At 39.1% G+C, this 26,981-nt stretch overlaps 1 protein-coding gene across 1 annotated transcript in view; it reads left to right on the top strand.

Moving 5' to 3' along the window:
• Positions 1-26,013, top strand: part of si:ch211-113g11.6 (uncharacterized protein LOC559008 homolog) — a 45,059-nt gene extending 19,046 nt beyond the window's left edge. Inside the window, exons 6-14 of the mRNA XM_023274911.3 lie at positions 997-1,104; positions 1,428-1,567; positions 3,481-3,659; positions 5,010-5,118; positions 5,356-5,566; positions 17,339-17,454; positions 18,124-18,296; positions 18,767-18,822; positions 21,497-26,013. Coding sequence (XP_023130679.1) covers positions 997-1,104; positions 1,428-1,567; positions 3,481-3,659; positions 5,010-5,118; positions 5,356-5,566; positions 17,339-17,454; positions 18,124-18,296; positions 18,767-18,822; positions 21,497-21,843 — 1,439 coding nt within the window. The 3' untranslated portion in view covers positions 21,844-26,013. The remainder of the gene's footprint in view (positions 1-996; positions 1,105-1,427; positions 1,568-3,480; positions 3,660-5,009; positions 5,119-5,355; positions 5,567-17,338; positions 17,455-18,123; positions 18,297-18,766; positions 18,823-21,496) is intronic.
• The last annotated feature ends 968 nt before the right edge of the window (positions 26,014-26,981 follow it).

The raw sequence follows: 26,981 nt of genomic DNA on the forward strand, positions 1-26,981 counted from the left end.
TGTTACTCCCCAGTTCCAAGACATATATATATATATATATATATATATATATATATATATATATATATATATATATATATATATATATATATATATTATGGTTTTCCTCCAATTATCTCAACTATCTTCACTCAAAGGATGAATTTTGTAAAATTACTAATAAAATGGTATGTTTTGCATATCCAGTTCTACTAGAAAAAAAAAGCCAAACGCTGCTGTTATAAGTCATCAGTTTCACAAGGTTGCAACGTAGGGCATTAGCGCCTTCCTCCACTCCACTGGGAACGAAACTTCTAATTGTGTGATCATCAACGAGTGCGTCTCATTAACTAAATGGAGATGTTTCTAATTAAACCAACCTTTCAGTAGTCATAGCGCTTGATGAGGGACACACAAGTCATCTGTTTGTTAAACCACACTGATGTGGATGGATTGGCTAAAGAGACACTCGTATCAGTGAGAGGTTAGTTTGCGCTGCAGGATGCTCTTCCAGATGGGGATCGATCGTGGAGGCAACGAGCCAGCCCTCTGCCTGAGCTGAGCAGCATTCAAATAACGATCAGTCCTAATTAAGATGTTACTGCCACGATTTCAAATGCTTCCCCCTCTGCATTGCTATGGAGACAGGGCTCTTAGTGAGGTTCTAAGAATATGGTGATTGGTGGCCGCTCGCCGGTGCACTGAGCTATTCTTCCTTGATGTCTTCTTTGCTCTTCTTCTCCTTTCTCTTCCATGTTTTGTTATTCTGTCTTTGTCCTCCTGGGTCTCCTTTTTTCTTATTTTTACGCTCCTCCTCTGTGTTTAATGTTCTCCTTGCTGTGTCTTCCTCTCCTCTAGCCTCAGTCATTTCCCTTCTTGTGTCGCTCCAATCTCTCTTCCTCTCCCCCTGCTGAACCTGGTACCAATCCATCAAGCTCACTGTGTGCCTTCTCTTTTTTTCTACCCACTGCTCATCCTCTTATTCTCTTGTCTGTCTCCTCTTTCTCACCGTCTCAGATGGGAGTCTGTATTCTGCTATGTCGTCAGTGGGAGGCTCCGCTGGCTCGATCCGGCGTACGTTTGGCCCCCAGAAACTCCTGAAGACTGAGAACATTTGGCTGCTGAGTGAGTAGGAGGAGGGGAGTCATGCAGACATTGAACAGGTTTAGACTAATGCATATGGAGATGTGGGTGGTACTCTCTGTAAATCATCTACTATCATTCCCATGGGAAAGGACACGTAGGCGTATCTACTGTCGCCATCAGAAAAATATCCACAGCGATCAGTCATTTATGCTCCTGTTGATTCTCAAAATGTCCTATGTAATGTTAGAAGTAACATTTAAATATTCAAATCATGAAATGAGGCTGCACATGCTAAGCCAAGGAACATCTTTGAGGTAATCTGTAAATAAATTGATAATACCTCATTTAAATGTCATCACCAGATCCACAATTTGCTGGTGCAGCCATTATCCCGTCTTCGGAAAAGTTCAAAGAGGAGATCTACTTCTTCTTCAGCGAGTTCGACAAGACAGTCAGAGTGGATGAGGAGCCATACAGGGCCCGCATTGGCCGGATTTGCACGGTAAAAATCCAACATACAACAAGCAGCCACAACATTGAAACCAAATGCTTAATATCGTGTAGGTCATTTTTGTGCTGCTGTAACAGGTGGGGTATGAACACAGGACCTCGAGGGTTGTCTTGACGTGTTGTGCTGTAGAGTCCTGTGGGTTCCAGCGTAGTGCCTCAGTGATCCAGATATCAAAGACAGTCAGACTAGTTTAGAAGCCAAGTAAATGCCTTGGGCTCTTGGTTGTATTCTCTGAGCCATCCGTGAGCATTTTTTTTGCAGTGGAGAGCTTTTTCAGTGTGGGGGTATGATTGCTCTGCATCAAGGTTTTGGTGGGTGATGCATGTCAGCTTATCCACATCCATGAATGCACCCAAGAGGACACTGCATTGTATTTGGATGATCAATGTTATTAACTTAGGCCATTAGTGGTTATAATGTTGTGACTTATCGGCATTCATATTTACTTATTTTATTGTGAAAATGTGGCTGAGGTTCAATTCTTTGCATTTGTTTGAAGTCGTCACAATTTTTTTCTACTATAGATGTTGCTTATTACATTGCACATATTTGAGTTGTGAGACTGCTTTGTTCTCCTCAGACTGTGTAATTTAAATAGATTTTTATGAAGAAATTGTCTTTCAACAGCAAAGTAGTAAATTAATTAGTAAATCAATTAAACATTTGGATATTTTGTATAAAGATAATACAAAAGATCCTCCTGCTGCTATTATTTTCTTCACATTTTCTATACTTCTCCTTTTTAACGGTCTTCTGGACTGAGGATAAAATTATAGGATATACAAGAGCTGCTGCAGTGCTGTAGGAGCAAACTTGTGAGCATGTTGCTCTTCATAAATCCTTCCAATCAGCCTTGTCAAAGCAGGTGCTTCCTAATTAGCTGTCAAAGGCAAAACACCTGCTCCTCTATGTGATTCATGACCTGCCCTGAATTCATCCTGAAATGACTCTCCAAACTAAGGAGAACCAAATGAAAAGATTAATGTTTAAATCAGAAAAGCTTTATGTTAAATGATGGATTTCCTATCTCAGGCATTTATGGAATTTGTTAATTAAGATTTTTTGTTTATAGATCTTTACTCTCTTACCAGGTGGAACATGAGATAATCAATGTCTTTTTCATCTCTGAGTGTTCGATAGAGAGAGATCCAGGGCATGTTTAGCCTGTAGTTTATTTCAGAAAACAGAGGCAGGGAAATTGCTATCATCAGTCAAGAAGCACAGGATATACATCGTTTTTTGTTGTACTTAATCACCGGTGCAACCAAATATAAAATGGGTTTTGTTAAGAGTTAGGAAAGTGGATAAAGCTGGTACACGATGATGAGGAGTGGAGGGATTATTGTTTCCTGGATCCAGTAATAACTACTTTGAAATCATATGATATCAGTCTCTTGATCCACAATTCATTTAATGTGTTTCCACACATGTAAAATACACATGATGGTGTGTGAATAGGGCATCTTTGGAACATCTTGAATGAGGCCTATAGCAAAGCCAGACTAGCTTTGTGTTTCACTGAATATCTGCCTCATAAGCGCTTCTAGCTGCTTGTTCATACACTATGTCTGGTGGCCTACTTTACTAAATACACAGTGCACATTCAAAACAGAACTAGAATTGTCAAGGGCATCTTTAATAAAACTAGACTTAGTGTTTCCACCTGCCTAAAGTCTTTGTGATAAATGAGGTTATCTTGGACTAATTAGTAAACTGAAAGCTCTGAAAAAAAACAAGCAACATCTTTCTTTTCTAAAACAGCAGAGACAGGGAAAGGGAGTCTTGGTGCTCTGGGTTAGGGGACAGTGTTGCATCTTGTCAGAGAACACAAAACTAAATTCAAATCATTTTGGCAGCCTGGCTTCCCCTGTTATGACTTTGTTGCCCTTCTGTGCTATTTCCAGGTGGATGAAGGAGGCATCAGAAGCCTGCTGCCAGACTCTTGGACCACCTTCATGAAGGCACGGGTGATGTGCGGCGCAGGAAACACCCAGCAGCAGTACAACAACATGAAGCAGGCAGTGGTGCTGACCGCTCAGGACAAGAGGGCTGGGGTCCTGTATGGCCTTTTCTCCAATGCATGGTGAGCTGGAACAATACCATAAACCATTTTCCTCCCTTCACAGCTTGATTGAGTATATTAAAACTAGGATATTTTAGGAATTTGGGAGCATAAAGTTGCAAAGTACAATTATGATGGTAAACAAAGATGATCCAAGAAACCGTTTTGACTTCAATAAGCTCAGTATTGACTTGTTTTCAAAAATGCATAAAAGTGTCTTCAGGATCAGGGAAAACAGAGCACTCAAACAATACAAAGAAACAAACTGATAACACAACAAACAGACAACACAAAACTTAAGAATAACTGACACTTGTCCACCCACATAGCAGTACACACCACATACCACACGGTCGTCTTTGTCAGTGTCAGTTTCTATTTCTATCTATCTGTAACAGCAGTTTTCTGTTGGATTCAGAATCTGTCAGATAATTTTCACTAAGTATGCAAATCACACTCCAGTGATATAAGCTGTCATACACGTGATAATACAAGTGCAGAACAGTCTGTTTTGTAATTATCTGCAGGGGGGAATAAATCTATTATTAAATGCATTATCTGCTAGTTTTTGTACAATTTAAATTCCAAATTACAAGTAAGAAGTTTGCAAACTGTAATAAGCATGTGTGTTTTTTGCAGTCTTATATCAGCTGAGGTTTACAGGTCATTCTACAGCCTCATAGGAATTTAATTTTGGGACTCTTTTTTCATGTATTTTTCTTATGTAGTAGTGACTTGTGAAATTGTGTGGCTTCATTCAGTGCAAACAAAAGAGAGATTCATTGGAATGCAGTGAGGATTAACTTCAATTGTCCTCTTCTGCTGACAAAACACATTTTCACTTTTAATCATGAGTTTGCTCAACACTCATTTCATTTGCAGCCTGTTAGCCAGTCAGAATTAAAACATTCACACATTAACATACAAATAAACACAGACCAAGCAGCTGAACATTTCAATAAAAAGGTGATGAATTTAGGGTTAATTGCAAACCTTCTACCCTGAATATGTGTGATGCACAGCAGCGAGCTAAACTCACTTTCATTAAAAGTAAAAGCCAAAGAGTTGCAATTGAAAACACTGAATAAAATACAGCGCACTAATCAGTTTTGAAAAGGAAGCGTGAGAAATCGAGAACAAGAGTTTGAGCAAAGGTAAACATGAATTATGCAATAATTACAGTGTGCTAGTATAATTAAGTACAGCAATTTAATTTTTTATTAGTAAGACATTAGCCTCACATACAGATATCCACAGATTATAGATATTTACTGGCCATGAGGCAGATGAGAATTGCTAGCTGACGCTTGTCCCTCATAACCACTTTCCTTGCCTTTATTGTAGGTGTAATTACTCTTTTCCTTTTCTCAGGGGCAAAACGGTGATCTGTGCCTACTCCATCGAAGATATTGACCAGGCCTTCTCCACATCTAAACTGAAAGGCTACAGCAGTCCATTCACTGGCAGTCGCCCTGGGATGGTAAGAAAACCCAGCAAGATATATATTTTTTCTCCATTCCTTCACAATTCTAGAAAAACGTGTGCAAAGGCATGGGTCAGCCCAGATTTCAGAGGCAAAAAGATTGAAGTGCTCTTTTTTTTTAGAAAGGCCTGTGTTAATAAAAGAAAAGCAATTTTGAGCTGTTTGCCCAAGGGCGTTTTGTTTATTCAATTGCCCCGGCCTGGTCTGAATCGATTACATCACTTCTCCCCGCAGTGTGTCCGCAAAAACCCGGCGACGGCGGAAAGTCAAAACAATGTCAAAAACTTGGGGGTGATCAGACACAACCCAGAAATTGAAGATGTGATCCGGCCCGTCGGCGTGGCTCCACTCGACCTCCCCACAGATGACCAGATCACACATACGGTGGCGGACATTGTCATGGCGGTCAATGATGAGCACTACAGCGTCCTGTACCTCGGAACAGGTGTGTGTGTGTGCATGTATATGTGTGTGTTAAAGTGTCAGTTATTTGGTACTGAGCAACAACAAGTGCTTTATGTGCTGTGCTGACAATTTTTTCCTCCCATACTGAGAAATCCTCCTTTGTAGCATGAAGTTAGAGGCTGCGAACAAGCTGGTGGGTGGAACTATTACTCACTCTGACCTTTATTTTGATGCTGACACCAGCCTTAACTGATTTGTTGGAGGGTTTTGAACATTTGTTACTTAGGTCAGCTGTTTGAGAGTCCATACAAAAGCTGCATTAATATATTTTCAACCTCTTATAAGCAGGAGAAGTTATAAGCTGGCAGATGTATATCATTGGCATCATATTGTGGCTCCAGCTACAGTCTTCACTACATTTAGCTACACTGTCAACCCAGCAAGGTGTATTTATACATGTGAGCTAATTTTTTGTCTTCTTTTAGATTTGATTTGGATTTAACAAAAATTATATCATAGAACAGCAAGCTCTGTGTCAGTAGAAAAAAAGAACTGTCTTTTTAATTTTCATCCTTAGCTGGTTACTAACTTTGTCAGGTTTGTCAGAGCTCTGCTGCTGAAAACAGCAGCCCATTGCTGCATGAAACAGGGTCAGATGCTGTGACTGAACCAAACAGTTAATGAACTGTAGATCCAAAGCAGGCGAGCTCAGGAGCGACGACAAAGCTCTGCAGAAATTGTGTTAATTCTCTTTTTGTGAAGAAAATGCAGTAACAAGCAAAAGCAAGACCTGTTTTTCTGTATGTCATCATGCTCAAGCCCCAGCTGCACCTGCTACGCTTCTGTTGGATACAGTAAAATCCTGTTCTCTGCATCTGATCAGCAGTATATGTACATCAGGACAAGTGAGCCGCTCTATAGTCTCAGGCTCTGGCAGTGCAACAGTGCAGCACCGGAGCAAACAGGATAAACAAATAAAAAATAAAATAAAGAAACATCACAGGAAAGATACACTTCGCTTCACTGCCCAATTCAAGCACTGAGCAGCGGAAAGTGTGGAAAACTGACACACGGTCGAAATCTATCTATCTATTCTGCTCAACATCTATTCAAACAAGTCCTGGCCTTCACAAGACTGTTTCTATTTGATCAAAGCAGTAATTCTGAGCCACTTCTGTTGCTCGCAGCAGTTACTCCAAAAATTGCGTTGTGCCTCAGGGAGATTGCTATGGCAACCATCACAAGTCATATGCTCGTGTGTGTGTGAGCGTCTCACCACTCTGAAGTTCACCAAAAGATGAGCGAGTGTCATCTTTCACTGTGCAATATCTCACTGCTGCAGTCGGCTTGTGCTTGTCATTCATCAGGCCCTTTTTCTGGGTTGGCTGTATTTTTAGCATGTAGAAAACAATGTAGTATTTAAAAAGACAGGTTGATGGCGTGTAACTGTGGGCTTTACTGTGTCAGTAACAGGAGGGACAGAATGGAGAGCTATGAACAGCCATGGGTCTCTGTGGTGGCCTAAAAAGAAACTAGAGCAGATTCAGTCGCACTGGTTTCTGAGGCCACGAGAACAGTTTGTACTGGAGATCTGCTGTTCCACACTGACAGAATGCATGTGAAAGAACGTGTGTTGTCTGTCGCTCTTGAATATTTCTGCTGTAAGTTCAGATTCCCTTTGTGATCTCTGGTTCAACAGCATTCCTTCTCCCTCCCTCTTCAATCTTGCATCACCTTCACTTCAGAGCACTAGCTATAAATATTTGCCACTTATAACAAGTCAAGATCATCAATCTGCATAATTAATTTCAAACATGCTCTCATATCTGTACAGATGATGGAGAGAGGCTGCCTCTTGAAATAACACCGTCTTTAGTAAGTAAAGCAGACAGACGGCTCAGTCTGATGGATAGTTGCATTAGAAAAGTCTAAACCAATCTGAGGAGTAGAGGAGGTGAGCCAAGGTCCACCTCGAGACCAGTGACAGTTAAATCAGAGCAGACGTATTTTGGGTAGCCCTGGGACGTTGGTCTTCCCCAGTGATGGAAATACCCATAAATATCTTTCAAAAAGACAAGCTCACAGACCACACTATTAATCTTTGTGCAAGAAAAAGCAATGGCTGATATTACCATGGTAGACAGCAGAGCAAATATCACTGTGAGTGTTCAAACAATAAATATCATTGAAGGGGATGAGCTCACCTTCGGTAAGGCTCCCTTAGTTGAGGACTAGGCACGACTAATCGAATTAGTCTGCCTTAAATGAACTCTGGTACAGAAGTTCTGTTTGGTCTGAGCCATTATATCATTATAGCTGGTCAGAATTCTGTTTTTCAAAGTCTCCACCCTAAATGTCTGGTGGAAGTCGGCTTCCAAGCAAACTGTGGGGCATTTACTTGTAGCATGAGAGGATTATGTGATGGTCAGTCAGTGACATGTGCATGAATTAGCTTTAAAACTATGGCTACGTCGATCCTAATATGTTTCTTTTAATCTAGAAAGTCATTTTTAGACAAAACGACCTCCCTCCAGACAAGCAGAATAATCTCCAACCAAGCAAACACATGAAAATGCATATCACATTATTATTCTCATATAGTATGGTTGAACAACAAGCAGAGGGTTGGTTGCTTAGTTGGAGAGTTACATGATCAGAGTCTGATGTATCAGGAAAAGATATAGTGACTGATAAGAACCAATAAGGACGCAAACACGGGTGCCTGCATCATCATTTCCAAAAACAGTGTTTCTGAAAATCTTTACACTTGAAGGAGTTTTCCAAAAGATCTGCTTTCAGGGATCTAACACATTTGCATGTGGATGAAAGGTTAAAATGCATAGAATAAACTAGGCCTGAAAAGCATCCGTGTACATGTGGAGAAGGGCTATAAATATCTACTAATTTACAAGTCAGTCACTTTTGTCAGCATGTGTCTTTCTTCTTTATTCAGTTTGCCCGCTGTTATATGTTGGTGGGAAATGTAGTTGTGTATTGAAGTGGGGCTCAACAGCTGGGTAATCAGAACACCTAGCGGGTTGGACCTCTACATGGTACACTGCCTTATATATCTTTAAAGTGATGGAAAGAGTAAATGTAAACTGTGGTATAGTACAACTCAGCTTCCTACAGTCATGGGTCACAGAACAGGCTGCTTACTGAAGAAACAGCGATGATCTCTTCAGTAGAAAGTAGTTTCAGTTAAAACTCAAGTGTGGATTGTTCAGATTAACAACAGCTACAACAAGTTTTGTTGCAGAATTGTCACATTTTTTTTAATGTTGTACCACACACTAAATTCCATTCGCCTCCATCGTATTGCTGAGTCAGATGTCTCAAGTTCAGTCTAACTATCTAAATAGCCAGATGCCTCTTGGGAGAAGCCAGCACATTCTCATTTTAGTTTATTTTATTTGTATAGATTCTGTTCCTTTTGCTAATTTGGATGAAACATGTTAGATGAATCTGAGAAAAAACAGTTTGTTCCCCTGAAGCACTGTGAAGTACCAAAGGACAATAATACAATCTTTCCACTTTTATAAGCCTGTACATGGACAAGCAGTGGCAGAGCATTTTTTAAAAAATTATTATTATTATCATTTAAATTCAATTTATTGTTCAGGAAAAACTGAATGACTTCATAAAATTAGACACATAAAGAATGAGATGCATGACTTTGCCGTGGCCCAGCTAATCTATTTACAGTACCTTACCTTTTATATATATATGTGTGTGTGTGTGTGTGTGTGTGTGTGTGTGTGTGTGTGTGTGTGTGTGTGTGTGTGTGTGTGTGTGTGTGTGTGTGTGTGTGTGTGTGTGTGTACTTCATTCGTCTGAAAAGAATTCTCCAGAGGAGGCTATATTTGCTGAAAATAATCATTTATCAACAGCTCTGATAATGCTGGAGTCATCCTGAGCTAGACTAAATGATTTCACTGTAGAAACTGAATCTGAGCAGCAGTGCAGCTGTTTGCTTGTAGAAAACCATTTAGGTTAATATTGCTATGCAAGATCACAATGACATGTCAGTTAAGTTTCCTGCTGTGCCACATGTATAAATTATGCACAACTTCTCTCTCAGTTTGGAGATCACATCAGTCACGCTCCTGTGTGAAGCTAAAGTTGCTTAATAAAGTCAAAGAAAAGAAGCTGACACTCTACATTTACTTGTTCAGCAGCATGAAGTGTTTGAAATCACATTTTAAGAGTTACATGTGAGTACGTCATGCTGTGATAATGAAGGAGATGGATCTGAGTTTTGACAAGGCATGATTTGGGTATCAAATTCACCCCTGCTACTGCCCCAACTGATGCTGACAAGTGCCACCCTCTTTAAGACCAGCTCCCTCTGAGGCTACAATAGGTTTTTGTACAACTTATTATATCCACCAAGAATTACCCTTTAATCCTTTTTATGAAAATATATTCAAACGGGTAATCTTATGAATAAATATTTAATTGTTTCATCAGCTGCAGACTCGTATATAAGCCTGCCATCCGCCTTACATTTTACATGCCTCTCTACTCCACTTATGGTATCTACATGTTACCTTTTTCAAAACCCACTTCACTAGGGAAACAATAAAAACAAACTCTTAGCAGCAAACGACCAAAATATCAAGTTTTGCCAAAGGATGTTATGATGCAAAAAGAGAGAAAATCCATTTTAGTGTTCGCCTCTGCATGCGACTGTTTCACCAAAGTTCTATTACTGTTCTGAGGGGACACTGTTGCTGCAAACTGAGTTTAACACCATCCAAGACAGTTGTGATTGGTTCAAAGAAAGACAAAGTAGAAAGTGCATTTTTCCCCTACTGCAAAAATGACAACGAGGTGCAGCCAGACCATTCTGTCATCATTCTTGTCTGACGCATGTTTGTGTGCACTAACAGGCCCCGGGAAGAGTAGCAGCCATGTCAAGAGAATCTAATGGCATCATTTTAACGATAAATAATTAAGATCAAGATCAAGACAGGTCTGTTTCCACAGTAAAATTGCAGATCATAAGCATTCAAACACAAAAGTTCCTTTAATATAAAATTACTTTTATATGAAAGGTCACAAAAGTGGCTTTCAGAATGTTTGAGAATAAGAGATTTAAAATGAAAAGTCTTAAAAATGGTGCAATGTTCGAACAATAGCTAGCAATCAGCAAGTACAAAATAATACAGGGTTCAAGCTGTGAAATAATGGTTTTATGAGGAAAAAACTGCAATGTGAAAAAACAATTTCACATTCCTCAAAGATGTTCACAGTGAGTTTGGGTGAGTCACCCTCAGTCACACTCTGTAGGGAACATTTAATATTAGAACAATGCTGTAAAATTGTTTCTTGACATTTTTAGCTTTAGCTGAATTGTTCATATATTCATTCAAAGCAGCTCAGAAGTATGGTCTGAGTCAACATGACTGTGACTCCTGAAGAGATGTTCCCCAATAAAAAGTTCTCTTATTATAACAGAAAATTGAGGCAGAGTGAACAGAACTATAGATGTAAACATATCCATTATCTCATTATGTTGTAGTCTGTGATTAAAGCCTCCGTTGGTAATTTGCAGATAATCTGTACACCCACCACTGCCATCAATAGCTTTGTTTTCATGTGACTTTTTACATGATTTATGATCAGTTGGTTTTTCCTTTTGTTCTGTGTTATCTTTTTACAAAAGGAGTGCTATATTCTCATGTATTGATACACCCCCACATGCTTTCATGCTTATATCCACCGTCTTGTGTTACAGGATTGTGTTGCTTTTTTGTGCATGCTTTTCTCTAAATTGCATTTAGATATTCAGATGGTCAAAGCAAACTTTGTTTGGCTGCTCAACACCCACAGACTTAAGTAAAATGACTAGACTCCTGGTACCATGCAAAAGGGCACCTTGATGCTATAAAAGAAGAAAACATCATCCATCCAATTTCCTCTCATCTGATTTCCACACTCACAGAGGCCCACATCTTGTTTATTCTAATCGCAGCCGTTTGGGGAAAGGTGATGTATTTGAAAGCTAAAGGAGCTCACTTTAAAATGTTGACCCAGAACAAACTGACAGGGCGGTGCCATGCTCCTAATTAGCTAAACAGTGCACCATATACTCTGAGCTTTAAACCCATCTAACTAGTCACAGAGGGACTCCCCTGTAAGATGTAGGCTGATGGAAGGCAGCAGTATTTGACAAAGTGAATTTCTGTGTCTTTTGATCACCAGCAAAATAAAATTCAGCAGAATTTATTCTTTCATATAACAGACTCAAGGTAGTGCAGCTGTTCCTTCAGAGTGGAAGCTATGCACTACATTTCCTCCCCAAAGCTCATTTAGTTTACTTTAAATCGAGCTGAAATGAAGTTGTACTTCTTTTAATTATTGACCTGATTTCTATAGATAACCCTTAAGAGGAGAACTGATTATTTTGTAGCCTTTTGGTTTATGGTGATATGTGATTTCTCTGATAAATGTCCTTCACTGAGCATGCCAGGGGTTCTGATGTCCCAGTTAATGGTTGGTATTTTAAGCTTTTTCTTCTGTGGGTCTTCTTGGTTTTATTGGAGTCACTTCTGGTCAAAAGTGTTTGAAAGGGAAACTACACAAATGTTGCACATGAAAGTGCTTTTATTAGTCTTGGGGAGTGCTACTGCATGTATTAAAAATAAATGTATATAAAAGCTTTTGTGGGTACAGAGGGAGTTGCGTGGAATCAGATAAACTGAGTGAAGTTGAAGACTACAAGTTTAAAAACAATCTGAAAAAAATCTACAACAAATAGTTCAGTATATCTTTCATTACTGAGATTAAAATTTTTATTTTTTTTTACTATCTACTACGTCATACTTATGTCCACCTTTATTTTTAATGAGGGACTCAGTCATCCTCAATCAGATGGTACCATGGAGAGATATTCTGCTCTTCGTCTGCTCTGTTTTTCTTTTTAAAATACCCCAAAATATGTTCTCTTTGATTCGAATTATTTGATATAGTTGGCTAGGTCATAATTTCAACATTTTCCTTCTTTAGAAAATGTTGTGTTTAATTTTGTCAGTTTTCTTTTGATTGTTATCATGCTGAAATATTCCGCCTCTGCTAAGCTGCTGCAGACTGAAGGTTATCTTGTCAGCTCGTGTTTTGTAATATCCACAGGCAGTCAGCATTCTCTATAATTGTCATCTTCTGACTCCTTTTACAATTGTGCAGCCCCATATTATCGCACTCCCACCTCTGTGTTTCACTGTCAGAACTATACATTCACTGTGGTAGTACAGATTCATGCCAAACACGTTGGACCCCATCTCAGCTTAACACATCTGTCTCGGTCTCATCTGACCTTAAATCTATGTTTCTACTGATTATTTTTATTTATTTATTTATTTTTAGATTTTCACCAATTTTTCTGTATTGTTTTCCATCTTTGTGAAGCCACATCATCACATTTTTCAGTTCCCCTTGCAACTCTTTTTAATGTGGAGCCACAATGAGAGCTCTGGTATCACGCATCATTTTATAACCATGCTCATTTTGTTCAAGTGATCACAGGTGTATTCACTATTGTTGCGGTGAGATTCATCTTTAGGTCCTGTATTTTTGACAGTCTTTGAATCGTTTGACATTTAAGTAAATTGCACATGTACTCACTTCTGTATCTGTAAATCTCAGTTAGTGGGTCAGTTGCATTGTGATAATGTAGGTTCCAGGTTTTGATAAGGAGAGAGAATGCATGGACTAAAGAAACATACTATCTCTGGTTCTTTCAAACTGATTTGGGTCTTTTTTTTACGGAGTGCAGTGCTAAGCTGATTGAATGTTTAGTTCAAACGACGGATACAGCTACAGCTGCAGAAAGAGCTCAAAGACAGGCCTGTATTTCAGATCAAAGTCTTGATCGAGTTTAGAGCAGTATCTGGCTGGTCCAAATGCACTTTAGTGAAAGCCAAGAGACAGGCAAATTGATTCCCTTTAAAGTTGCTCAGCTTTGGGTACTTAAAGAGACACTGACTAGCCTTTTCACTGGAAAAAAATCAAAACAAAAACACTAGATGGTTTTGCACAACCTCGTATAATGTTGATTTACATAGTTTAATTGTCCAGTACCATTGTTTTGAAATATTCTACATATGTTTTCATGACAGCAACAGTAAGGAAATATTTAATGATGGTGAACTTTACTGAGGTTAAGGTTTGGGATTAAGGTTAATATTAGGCAAGTAAAACATCTGGTTAATGTTTGATTTTGGTAAAAGATGCTAAATTGAGTTGTGCTTGATGCCAAACTCCTTACCTTGACATTTTATTTTACTACATGAACGATATAATTCCGATATTTTACCCTCAGTGTAAACTGGACTGTAGCTTTGAACAATACAAACTAAGTTCCTGTGATATTGGACTGTACATTGCAAGACGGATGCATGTGGAAAAGATGAAAAGAAAAATACTGGCCATGTAATGATCTGCAGTCACACAGCTTCGAAGTTCAACAGCCCACAGATGTCTGACTGTGAACATGCAGTGTCAGAGCCCTAAAGACTCGCTTAGCAAAAAGCAACAAAGAAGGAATGAAAGATAGTAGACCTTTGAAAGCTGGCCGACAAACCCAAGCAGTTAGTCTCTGATTCAGGGGACTGCTGGAAATGGAATAAAAGAACGAGCAGTAGTGAAAGATTTCCTTCCCTTCAGTAACTCACTGACAGATTGACCACCACAAGACGTAAATCTGCTCAGAGCATTTCAGTCATGGAGGTGATACAGCAGAAAGCTCCCCTCAGGGATGGAAGAAATGTCAGAGCCATACACTTGTTTCAAGTTGACTTTATGTTCGAGATCAGAAGCTATTTTCTTTTCACTCAGTGTGACACATGAGGTGGCAGTAGCTTAAAGGTTAGAGAGGCAGACCGAGGTAATGCCTCATAGGGCGAAATATGAGTTAAGGAAGTGAATGACTTTTACTTAGAGAAAAAGGAAACAGATATTGTTAGCAACAGAAGATGAAGCTGAGTCTTTAGCACAGCTTGAAAAATGTGCGTATCGGCTGTTTGTTCACCAGTCAAAGGTTTTGGTCAGAACGTACGTGGACAGATGTAAAGAGCAGTGGGGAATGTGTTTACAGTAAAAGAACGCATTCTCTCAGCAAACCCTTTGTGGATAAATATAACTAAAAACAGGTTCACTCAGCAGATGCCACATAAGTTTAGCACTGTCACCCCTTTCCCCCTCAGAATGTCTTGCTGCTATCTTTGAGCTGATACACTGTTCTGATTAAAGCACTAAAAATAGCTGTAGGATTAAAGAATCATATGAGAATAAACTGGATAAAATGGGGGAATGTTATCTCTGACTACAGAGAGAAAGATTTGAAGTTTATGAAAAAGAGACAAGGCAGTTTGAGGACAAAAGAAGTCCAAGTGACAGCAAGAACCTGCCTGCCCAATTACAAATGAGAAAGTGCCTCACTGAGGGAGCGCTCAGGAAATGAGGATGTGAGATAAAAAGGTATCACTGTAATCACATTTTCACAGCGGGGAAGGTAAAATAATCTTAGATGTGACAAAAGACAAAACAACTTAGAGCGTCTTTCTGCAGGGAGCCTTTAAATCCGTCAAGTTATTATTTGGAGAGGGAGGAGCGGTTGACTGGAAGCAATAAAAAGGTTCACTGTGAGGAAATTCAAAGAGAAACCACGAATATTTTTATTGGCTTTGAATCCAATGAAACAGTCGGCAAAGCAAAAAAAAAAAAGTAGTAGGAAATCAAAAAATACTGAGAAGTAGCAGAGTCTGTAAACAGTTAGTCTGGTAAAGTAACAGCATATTGTGCAAAACAAAGTGATGGCTCACAGCTAGGGCAATGACTCATCAATTTTCAAGCTGCATGCAAGACAATACTACTGAGTAAAGTTGAACAATTTTGTGCCGAATTTCAGCAAATCTGTGAGTCTGTCTGCTGGAAGTTGGCCCATCGTCGCTAGAGAAGCAGGAAACTCCTGGGGTTGATTTGGACTAAGTGACAGCGAGTATTCACACAGACTTGGTGCTCATTTGTGCGGCTCTGAAAATCACGTTTCCATATTGAAAATGCACAAGTTGCAAAAGGAAAAAAGTTAGCTTACAGAACATATACTACCGTTTCAACAAGCAGTAAGGTTTAACTTGATCAAACAACCTTCCTTGAATTTGCTTCTGTATTACTGTCGAAGCAGAAATGGCCGACTAACTTGTTTGGCAGTTAATTGTGTTTATCAGCCTAATTCAGAAGTGAAGTTGTTAGGGGGCTACAGCTGAAGTATTTTCAGTCGATAAATTCAGTTACTGAAAACTGTTACTGAACTCAGGAGACTTGGTTATGTAGTGATACTTTGCTCTGCTTTATTAATTTGCTGTAAGACCCAGAGAACCCATTAGCCTCCTGGCTTCTCTTCTGTCTGTCATCTATGTGTTCACAGGTTTTCTCTGCTGGAATATTATCTGGCGTGAGGATTGCAGGGTGGTAATTTGATTAAGCGCAAATTAATTCAGTCATGATTTAAAACACAAAGAGACATGTAGAAGTGAAACAGTAATAATGAAGGTCTTGAGACTAGATTTTGACACAGGGCTCACTTTGCCAGTGATGATTATAATAGTCATCATCGTGAGCTGTTTGCATGGGTTGGGTGGTCCTCAGTTACTGTAAGGCACCGTAGATATGGCGTTATGCGATTAATGTTCTGTTTTTTATAAAGTTGCTCTACTTTGTTGCTGTCTTTCAATGTACGCCCTTATCAAACATGCTTAGATGATTGCATTACATTGCATGTGCTGCCATTTTTTAATACCACCATAAATAACAAGCAGAAATATCTAAAGCTTATCTCATTTTTATCCTTGGGGCAAATTAGGTTTTTATTGTTTTTCTTTTACTACTTCTAACTGCTGATTCACTTTGTCTTAAATCTTAATTGCATTTATTATTTTACCAATTTGTGTTTTGCTAAAATAATTGTATCTCAACTTCTTATGCCTATATTGTCTGTTATTTGCATCTTTGTTCAGCTGTACTGGAAATAGCCGATTAAAGGCCTTTATCAATCGCGCTGATGTTCTGCTCTATTGATGCTATGTCTCAAGTGTATTTGTAGATTAAATTAGCTCAAACTGGTTGGCACACATGGGAAATTCCAGTTCCCTAATGATCTGGATCTCCAAGGACCGGCTGCATACTTTGCCCAGTTAGTAATCCAGGCTTCAGGCTCTGTTGTGGCCATATTGTCTCAGCCTACTTCATGAGAAATCGCTTCTCTTATGTCAAATGGCATCTGCTGTTATGGAAAAGGTCTTAGCCAGAAGCCAAAATGAAAGTTCTGGGATATTGAACGCTTCGTCATTTCTGACAGGAGCAACAAACAGAGCTTTGTTTATGTAACTCATCCAAAAGAATGAAACATTTAAACTGAATGTATTTAACAAATTCTTCAGAGCTCAAAGTCTAAACTTCACCTCACCATTAGCAGCCTGAGTAAAACACTGCCTCTGTACTATTGTAGCCTGTACTGAGGTTTTGGCACCATCCACTGCAAGTACAGGTACACTATGTCTTCTTCTTATTTGTTCAGAAAATCTCTTGTCTGTCTTTTTGCATTTGGCCCTCAAGCCTGCCTTCAGGGTAGAAACAGTCCAAGTGAACCTCAGGCAACAAAAAAAGAGAGAAAAGTAAAAATCCCAGATTTAACATACAACTCCAACAATTTGTGGCCTTTTTGTATGTTAGCTGGAACAGTTTAGAAGACCACAGACTTGTGATCCACCCCCACACTCCATTTACAATATCTCCTTCTTTATTTCCGCAGAACAAGGCAAAGTTCTCAAAGTTCTTCATACAAGCGAGGAGGTCTTCATCATATCTCAGTACTCTCTGTTCCACAACGAGGGCCCCGTTCTAAACATGGCCATCGACTCCCAAAAGGTATGAGTAATAATGTTGCATTCTGATTTCTGCTGCATTTGTGTTTTCATTCTAAATATTACATAGGGCTGATACAAGGTGGGGAAAGCTGCAAAACATGCAACAATTTGTGTTTTCATGAAGATTTTTTTAAAAACCTGCAGATAATCAGACGATCATAACTGTGGCAATATCAAGAAACTTGTATGCTTTTTTACATTTTTAAACATGAATTAAGTAAAATATGACTCGGATTTAACAAGCGAAACCAAAAAAACTGTCTTGAAATCGCTTCCTGAGTCATTGTCACTCAGCTGCCTGTTCATTTCTAGTGTGAAATATCTACAAAATATTGAATCTAGCCATTATCAGAATGCATAAAGCAACCTGCCTGTATAGCAGCGATTTAATATTAAAGTTGGAATTATTACTGTTAAATATCTTCTAGTCATGCCGTCCTGTTTCTTTCTAATAAAAAAATCCTCATTTTGTGCTTTAGTTGAGAGTGTAACTGTCCCATGTTGGCCCGAAGGCCATCTTAGACGTTTTGCTACTCTTGCAGTGATTTTGGCAAAAAATCTTTCATTTTATTGTGAATAATGTAACAACACTTGTGGATGTTTTCCAGTAATATTGCTGTTGTTAAAAAGCCAAAGAGATGCACGCAGTATTGTATGTTTTTCTCCTCAGGGACATCTGTACGTTGGTACAGCGATGGAGGTCCAGCGACTGCCGCTGGCCGACTGTGGTCGCTATGGCGACACATGCAGGGAGTGCATCCTTTCTAGGGATCCGTACTGCGGCTGGGACAAGGCCAGAAGGAAGTGCATCGCCATCCCGCCTGGATACAACGTCACATCTGGGTATGATTACATGTGATATCACCGCTGAATAGCTATTGGCTGTTTTCACATGAGCGATGAGAGGGCACTCACTAGCAATTCTGAAAACAGTAGCATAAGGAGGAATAATACCCATGTGTTCTGACTGACAATCCTTGGACCTGAGATGATGAAACTTGCTTTAACTACAAACTAACTCCAGTTTAAAGCAAAGCATGGTGATCACCAAAGACGCATGCATTGAATATTTAGACTGTTTCATTTTGTTACTCAATTCCTCTGGGTTTAATGTAATTTGTGAATTTCCAACTACAAAAAAATTCTAAAGTCAATCAATAAGCCCTTTACTCCTTTCTCGCCCCAACACTGCTGAATGATTTGTCCCTACATGTTTTAATTTGTGAATTACACTCGGTTAATGCAGAGAATCATAAGCCGTTTGTGCAACTACTTAATGTTGCTAATTTGTCTTCTCTATTATTTTCCAACAGGGCGCTCATTCAGAATCTGGACCATTCAAACTCCTCAGTTTGCGGGGAAGCTGCTGGTGAGCCCTTATCTGCTCTCTCCCACTCACTCTGTATCTTAATTAAACCAAAATAGGAACCTTTATAAGCAACTACAGTCAAACGATGATTATCATATAATTGAGCAGAGAGCAAAAACCCATGGGGAGAGATTTTTTTTTATTATTATATCATTTCTTGTCCAGTCTCAGAGCTCAAACCCAGCTATAACCTCAACTAATCATGGCAATTACTAGCCTCTGAAGGAAAGGCTATCTTCTCAAGTGATCTGGTTTTAACATTTATTTGTAGTTGTGTCACAGGTGCAATATATCCTGTCTGGTGATACAGTAACAACTTTGGTCTCTTTTGCTAGAAAATGCTGATTAAAGATGATGAGAAGCAATGTGTTGTAATCCTTTAGGAGATATCTTGAAGCAGAGGGAAAATAGGACAGCAATTACACAAAACATGGCAAAGTCCACTGGTGGAGTATGTCATCTTTATTCTATATTATTCTCTATTTACAGTAAAGATAAAACAGATAATTTCTCAAGCAAGTCTATCTTAATGTTGCGTTTTTGCTTCCAAGCCCTGCTCCTTGGCCTTGGTTACTATACTGCCTGCCAAGCTTTCCAGTCTCACACAGTAGGCTGTATACAACGATAACATTCATATTCATTGCCTTTTTTTTTTTTTGAAACCATTGGCGTTTAGACAAAAGCAGGCTTTTCATTTTTAGTCAAAACTGTCGCTCATACCAGTTGAAATGACAACTAATTTTATTAGCTGCAAACAGGCTACTATAACAACCCTATGAACGGTTGAAAAATCCATCTCCAGCTGACTTTTTGAGCTTTCCAGCTGACTCATATGACAGCTGGTTATATTATGTATTAAAAATGAAATGAAAGTAAGATGCAAACTAGATGGATGCAGTTTTACCAACACTGAATATATATACACTACCAGTAAAAGCTTTAGATCACCCCAGTTTTTCCATTGTTTTATTGGAAATTCTGCATGCTAATGTCTCATTGTACTCTGAAATGAAAGCATAGCGCAAATAAACAAAGTAAAAAAAAATCTATTTAGAAACCAAACTGTAATCTAAACTTCTGGCTTATCAAAATAGCCACCTTTGGCAGATATAACAGGTGAACACACTCGTGGCATTCAAAGATTTCACATTTTGATTCATCAGTCCATAATAACTTCTTTCAGTCTTCAGTAGTCCATTGGTGGTCTTTCATGACCTAGGCAAGCCTCTTTTTCTTATTCTGACGTCTTAGCAATGGCTTTCTTGCTGCAACTTGACCTGTCAAACCTGCAAGTCTTCTCTTCACAGTTGAAACTGAGACTTGTTCACTACGAGCACTATTGAGCTGTGCTTGAAGCTGTTGTCCTGTGAGCCGCCTATCACCAAGCTGTTGACTCAGAAACTTGTTTTCTGAATTTGTTGTGGCTTTGGGTCTTCCAGACCTCTTCCTGTCAGAGTTTTCCCCAATTTCTGTACTCACTGACACCTTGACTTTCTTTGCAATTTCTCTGTAGGAAAAACCTACATTTTTAAGTGTTATGATGGTCTGTCTCACTTCTATTGTTAATTGCCTTTTTCTCAACATTTTGTTGTAAGGGTTGCAAGTAATCAAGGAAAGTTGGGACACCTGTAGGATTTGGTAGCAGCAACTTTCAAGGTGTGATCAACCTCCATTGCTGCAGAACAGCTTTAAGTTGTTAATCTATTTCTTGTTCCCTGAAAAAGGCTTTTTGTATAATTCTGACATGTACATTATTTTAGTTAATGAGTTGGGATTTTGAGTAGCAACATAGACACATTTTTTGTGTTTTTTTTTTTTCCTGTACGTCAACATAACTAAACTGCTATTACAATGACAACCTATTTCTTATGAAAATTAGTTTTTAATCACACACAATAAAACACACATCACCAAAATCTTTTTTTTGGGACCACAAGAAAAACTTAGAAAACGATCTTTCCTATGATCTATCTGGCATCATGTGGGTTCTGTAAGAGCTCATTCCTGTGTCGTTCACCTGCCAGTCAAATGGAATGGGCGGTACTTAATGTAAACGTTTTCCTTCCATTTTCTAAAAATGAAGTTTCCTCCTGGAGATCTTAATTTCTGTTCTTCCACAGTGGCCTCCGTAGCTTATGCCAGCTATCCAATTCCTCTTCTGTTTATTCCAACAAAGCCAGAAACTGAAACTTAATTACCATTTGCAAAGCTTCTAATTGGATTAATCCACCAGGGGGCCCCAGAAAATGATCTGTGGGTTTATATTGACTGCCTGGCAAATGGGTTCTGTACCATACAGGTAATAATGTAGAGCTTGCCTTAGGGCTTTCTCATTCAAGTTGATATGGTGCTTGAGTGGTGCATATTCCCAAACAAATTTGCAAATGATCAAATAACCGTGAACCAACATGACACATAATGAATATGGGGACTTCAGGGTGTTTGTGTCTCAGCACATCCTGGGCCTGAAGCAAATGCCTGCTGTGCATTGTTGGTAATTCTGCTTCAGCAAAGATCTACAAAACAGTGTTCAGAGCAGCAAATATAAAATATGAGTTTGATATGGGTTTGGGTTTTATCAGGTGTCCACAAAGAGAAATGGAATCAACATTTATATTTGCAATATGTAATTATATATTTCGGTGTGACATTCCTCATTTCTTTGCACCTACAGCTCTGAAGCTCCGCCGAACTTCCCCCAAAGAAGTGGTGGTGCCATTCAACACCTCCATCTTTCTGCCCTGCCCTGTGCGCTCCTTCCACGCCACCTACCGCTGGGAGAAGGACAACTGCTTCAAGAACTACCCCTGCCTCTTCTCTGGAGACTTCTGTGTCCTGGGACCAGTAGTTGACACTCCCCTGAAGGAAGGTGTCTTCCGCTGCATGGCCACCGAAGATGGATTCAAGGTGGAGGTTATCTCCTTCAGGCTGGTGAACAACGGCAGACCCCTGGCTGCCTCTCTTACCTCTACCTTGGGGCTTTCACTCTTGCTCGCTGTGGCTACCCTGTGGCTTCATTAATGCAGCTAACACTAATGCTAACTCCTCATCCTTACTGGCTCCCAATGACAGGAAAGACAAGGAGCCATTGTTCAGAGGTCAGGTTCGCAGAGCATTGAAGTACATGGTTGGGTTGTACGGTGATGATTCACCTTTTTCTATTTCGGTTTTTAGATAAAGAGTCTAGAAAATATCTGTGACTAAGGGATTAAAATTCTATATTTTTTAGCCTAAAGCAACATATCTGCAACCGCAGCTGTCTTAACAAGATCAAAACTGGAAAATGCATACATTAACATTTAAACTAATGTGACTAGGAGTTACTGTCCACGAACTGGCATGTCTTTCAAGTTTAAACTTGATTCAACCATAATTAGGTGCTTTGCGAACCTTTCCTCTCTTACTAAAAAAAGAGAAACATATCCTACGAGTTGGGCAAAAAACACCAATACCAGGCCAATTCTTTTTACCATTTCTCTACTTATTTTGAAATTGACCTGATTGTGCTTATTTGTGAATATGTAAACCTTTAATACCACTGTTACATCTAATCATTCATCTTGTTAAACTTCATTGGTATAGCTCATTAGTACTTAGAAAAATGTCTGGTATTGAGATTTAAAAAGCCTTAACACTTCTGGGACATAAACTCCTAAGCACAATTTTGCAGTTGAGGCAGAATACTGCAGACTCGGTTGGACTTGGCGCTATAATTAGTGCAGCTGAGTCTAACAACATTGCTGGGAGGAAGTGTCAGCTTTTTGACGGGAAGTAGGCGGATGGGCAAGAGCTCATCCTCAAACATCACTGTGTCTCAGCACCTCCTCTTCAGACAAGGCAGTTTCTTGCATCTTTTTAGCAGATGGTATCAGACATCGTTATTACGCCTTGTTCACAGCTTTGTCCGTTGTTTTTCTTTTTACATGCCATCGTCTTTCCTCCTCCCCAGAGTATCAGCACAAACCACTCGCTCTTACAGGATGTAAAAAACACCACATCGCCCACAATACCTTTGGAACAAAAGGTGCAGAATGTTAGCAGTAAGGAGCAAACTGCCCTCAGAATCTTTCAATACTATTAAAACTCTTCAATTATTAATCTCTTTTAATCAATGTAAACGTCTACAATCTGGTTGCAAGTTATGCCAAACAGTGATCTTCCTGCTAATTCTGAATAAGCTGGCGGCAAGTCATTAGTGGAAGAATACTGTGTCCATCAGGTTTTGGGAAATGGAGCGAAGACCACTACAGCAAAGAGGCGCTAATGTGCAGCAAGTGAAACACAATTCCTGTCAGCTCAACAATGCGTAAAGATGTGAACAAGGTGTTAAGCTATTGCAATTACAATAACCACATACTTAGATTAACAAAGGGGCAGATGAAGCTAGTGGAACTGCAAAGTAGAGTTGCATTTCATAGTTTGCCAGGAGAAAAAAAGGCTTGTACTTAAATCCGTGAAGTATGTTCTGTATTTTATTGCTCTGCAGATGCCAATTTCAACCATTGCTGCCTACGTATGTGACAGTTTGTCTTGATGGTTTGGGTTTTTATGCCATAGTTAGAATGTGATATGTAACCATTGACTGCTTTGCCTCTTTCCCCAGGGACATCAGTGCAAACAGACGAGAAAATTGTTATTTTTTCATACCTGTATCTTTATGCTGTGAAACAAAAAGGCTTGACAGATTCCAACGAGATGCTTCGCTGGTGTGCAGCAGCAACCACAACCAGCAGCGAGAACAGTGACTTTAGGATCAAACATCACCCTTTCTTTGATAACCTTGGAAATAATATATTAAGCAGACAGATTAAAGCCGAATGTGGAAAGAACAAGTAGTGAATGTAGCTGGGGTTCAGCTCCGCAGCATTGAAATGCCAAAAACTCTGCCAAACCTAATGAATACTGATCAGCTGACTAAAGAAGTAGACTTCTGTGGCGAATAAATTATGCAACGGATTAGCAAGTCCTCCAGAGCTTTGAGAATTATCATTCACTAATGGTACATAAATCTGGTCATGCCAAGCCTTCCACAGTGGCAGAAATGTCATTAATAGCTAATTACACAATGGAGCCGGCTCGACATGTCCTGTATTAAAGAATTTATTTGACACCGTCAGGGATACAGACGAGCGAGCATGTTCTCAACTGTGAAAATCGTGAGTTGTGTTTCTCACTCGGCTTGGTTGTGTGTTGCTGCTCGGGGATCTGCTTGCTTTCTGCATTGCACTGACGCGGGCTACTGACTGTGCCACAAAAAGAGGGAAAAAAACGGAAAAACAAAGCTGTGTTAAGCCTCATCCGGCCGGTGCTTATCGCTTCATCTTACGTTCGTTTGCAAAAATCTCTCGCTCCCTGCCTTGCATAATATTTTGTGTCAGACAACCCTAAGCACACGTACAACATCGGTCTTCCTCATAGCCAAACACAGAAATACTGCAGGTCTAACATGCATATTAATCGTCTGTGTGTCTCTGTGTCACCACCAGGGTGGGAAATTAACACCAGCCACCAGACTTTGGCAGGAAACTAACTCTGCATACAGAGACGTGCTCAAGGCATTTTTTTCCTGAATAACCTCTTAATATTGTAACTTTAACTGCGAAGTACTGTATGCATTGATGTGATTAGATTGAGAGAGTTATCACAGGACACAATGGGAAGAGAGGCCTATGTTATACAATTCTAATTAGGCAAATGAGCCTGGTATCATAAGCTTCTTCACTGTGCCCCATGTCCATACTATATACTTCCAGAGACGAACAAAAAACAGCAGCATTCATTCATCATGCTTTAAAAAAAAAAAAAAAACTACTGCATGTTGGACTTCACTTAAAACTTTGCTGTCATGCAGACAATTACTGTCTTCTCCTATTAGATGGGAGAAGCATGGCAATGCTATCCATGTCACTTCCATCACATCCCATCAGCTGCAGAACGTTGGTTTATTTTATCATGATTGTGATTCCTTAGTAAGATTTCAAGACATTAGTCATATGGTTCATTTTGGATGAACTTATTCTTGATGGAAACATCGAACTGGACTCCAGCAAAGTCTCAAGTTCACAATTTTTGTAACAACAGCTGCTTATCAGCTATTTTATGGAATCCCAACTACTTCATTAACTGCTGTGTTTTTTGCATTTTGCCATGATGTTGCAGTCAGGGGAAACCTCGCATACTAGCTTTTTACTTAGTAACAACAATATTTAATACTGCTGTCAAGTTAAATGTAACATCTTGTTGAAAAAGTGAAGTAACTATAGATATCAAATGAATGTAGTAACTCAAAACTGTAAGTACAGTACTTCAGTAGATGCATTCACAGTAATTAGTTACTTTACCTCTGACTTCTGCAAGTATTTTACTATTGTAACTACACAAGGAAATAATCTACTCGACCACTGCAGAATATTAATTGTACAATGTCTAAGCCAATGGATGAAGCTGTATTATAGTGTGGATTTGGGACATAGGGCTTCTTTACTCACCAGGAGGGATGACCTAGTGACAGAGTGTTAAATAAGCCATTGAATCGTCCTCTTTGGGTAGGTGGAATCAGGCCCTCATCATTCAGCATTTTACCCAATCATCCTTCTACACCGGACAGGGCATTGCTGTAAAATCCACACTCGTGCCACTGAAATTTATAGCATTTACCCACACTTGCTGGCATGAAATGTCATCTCCAGTCAAGTCCATTCAAGTCCTTGCTTTGATATGGATATTCACGCGGCTTCTATATCGAAAGCCAGCTATCACTCACTCACATCTGCCATCATCAGCCAGTCCGATAAAGGCTAATCCCCTTCAAAGCAAGCTCTTGATTTTGCCTTCAGGAAACTTTTTTTTTTTTTTTTTTTGTGGATCATGCTATCTGCTGTAAACGTCAAGTGAGGCGGGTTGCTGTTTTGTTTGCTCTGGGGTTTTGAGTGTCGAGTACTGTACATGATGTGCGCTCATGATTCTGTGTCTTAATATATCTAATTTTAAAAAGTAACATGCCAAACTCTATTATATTAAAAAAAGGAGAGATTTATATTTGTGCCATGCCAGTCTAATACCATCTCATAACATGTATTTTTAAATAACAGATATCTATAGTGCAATAGATATTCATGTAACAAATCCATATTGACATGTGTTTCCCTGAACATGTGCGGTGAAAATTAATAAAATATAAGAATAAAGAAATGATTCTTTGTCTTTATTTCAAAGCACTAGGAAACCAAATCCATAATCCACCCGCAACTACCTGGATTTAAAAGAAATATACGTTAAAATGAATGTGGAAAATTAGAATTTTTCACATATTATAGCATATTATGATATTTTTAGTAAATCCACAACATATTGGCAGCTTTTTAAGAGGCAAAAACCCATTAAATCTATGAAAAGTCGAACTTACACCATACTAGGAACTTAACTTGAAACAATTTAATGAGTAGTTGCAGTGTTATCTCATAAATTGAAAATTTAAAAACCCTAATCCACGTAGAACTCCTTTGAAACAGTTATATATTATAATCCATAGTTTTATTTTAGATTATTATTCTATAGTTTTTATTGCCCTCAATCCCATTTCTAACACTACTTTAAATAATCAAGACGTGTCAAATCATTTAAATTATTGAGTAAATTAAGCAAAAACTCTACTTATTTTGTGCTTGACGTAGCATTGTGCAAACCTACACACAACACATCACAAAATGGTTGACACTTATTGCGAGTTGCCCGTCTAGACAAGCAGGTTTCATCACCATCTGCTGGCCGATATTTGGTGTATTGACAAGAATACTGCAAAGGCGTCACAGGCCATTGAGTGAGTAAAATTCACTGACATGATTCATAAATCCTGTTGATACAGTCTGTATGCCTTTATGGATTGAAGACTACTTCACTGTTGGTGCTGCAGTTCTTCTGAAGCCTCCAACAATCACCTTCAACAATGAACACAAACATAACAGCCTTGCTATCTGCTGCAACAGTTAGACACGATGTAGCAACAGCCAGCAAGGTATTTGATAGAACCTAAAAAAAAGCACTCTCTGATTTATCAGCATCTTATCTGAAATATGAATTTATGTCTGTCCCAGGAGTATTAAGTGGGGTTGCTGCTAGTCCTCTCAATTTTATGATTGAATGAAGTATACACACACCAA

Source organism: Amphiprion ocellaris, chromosome 9 (assembly GCF_022539595.1).
Source record: "Amphiprion ocellaris isolate individual 3 ecotype Okinawa chromosome 9, ASM2253959v1, whole genome shotgun sequence".
Taxonomy (NCBI): Eukaryota; Metazoa; Chordata; class Actinopteri; family Pomacentridae; genus Amphiprion; species Amphiprion ocellaris.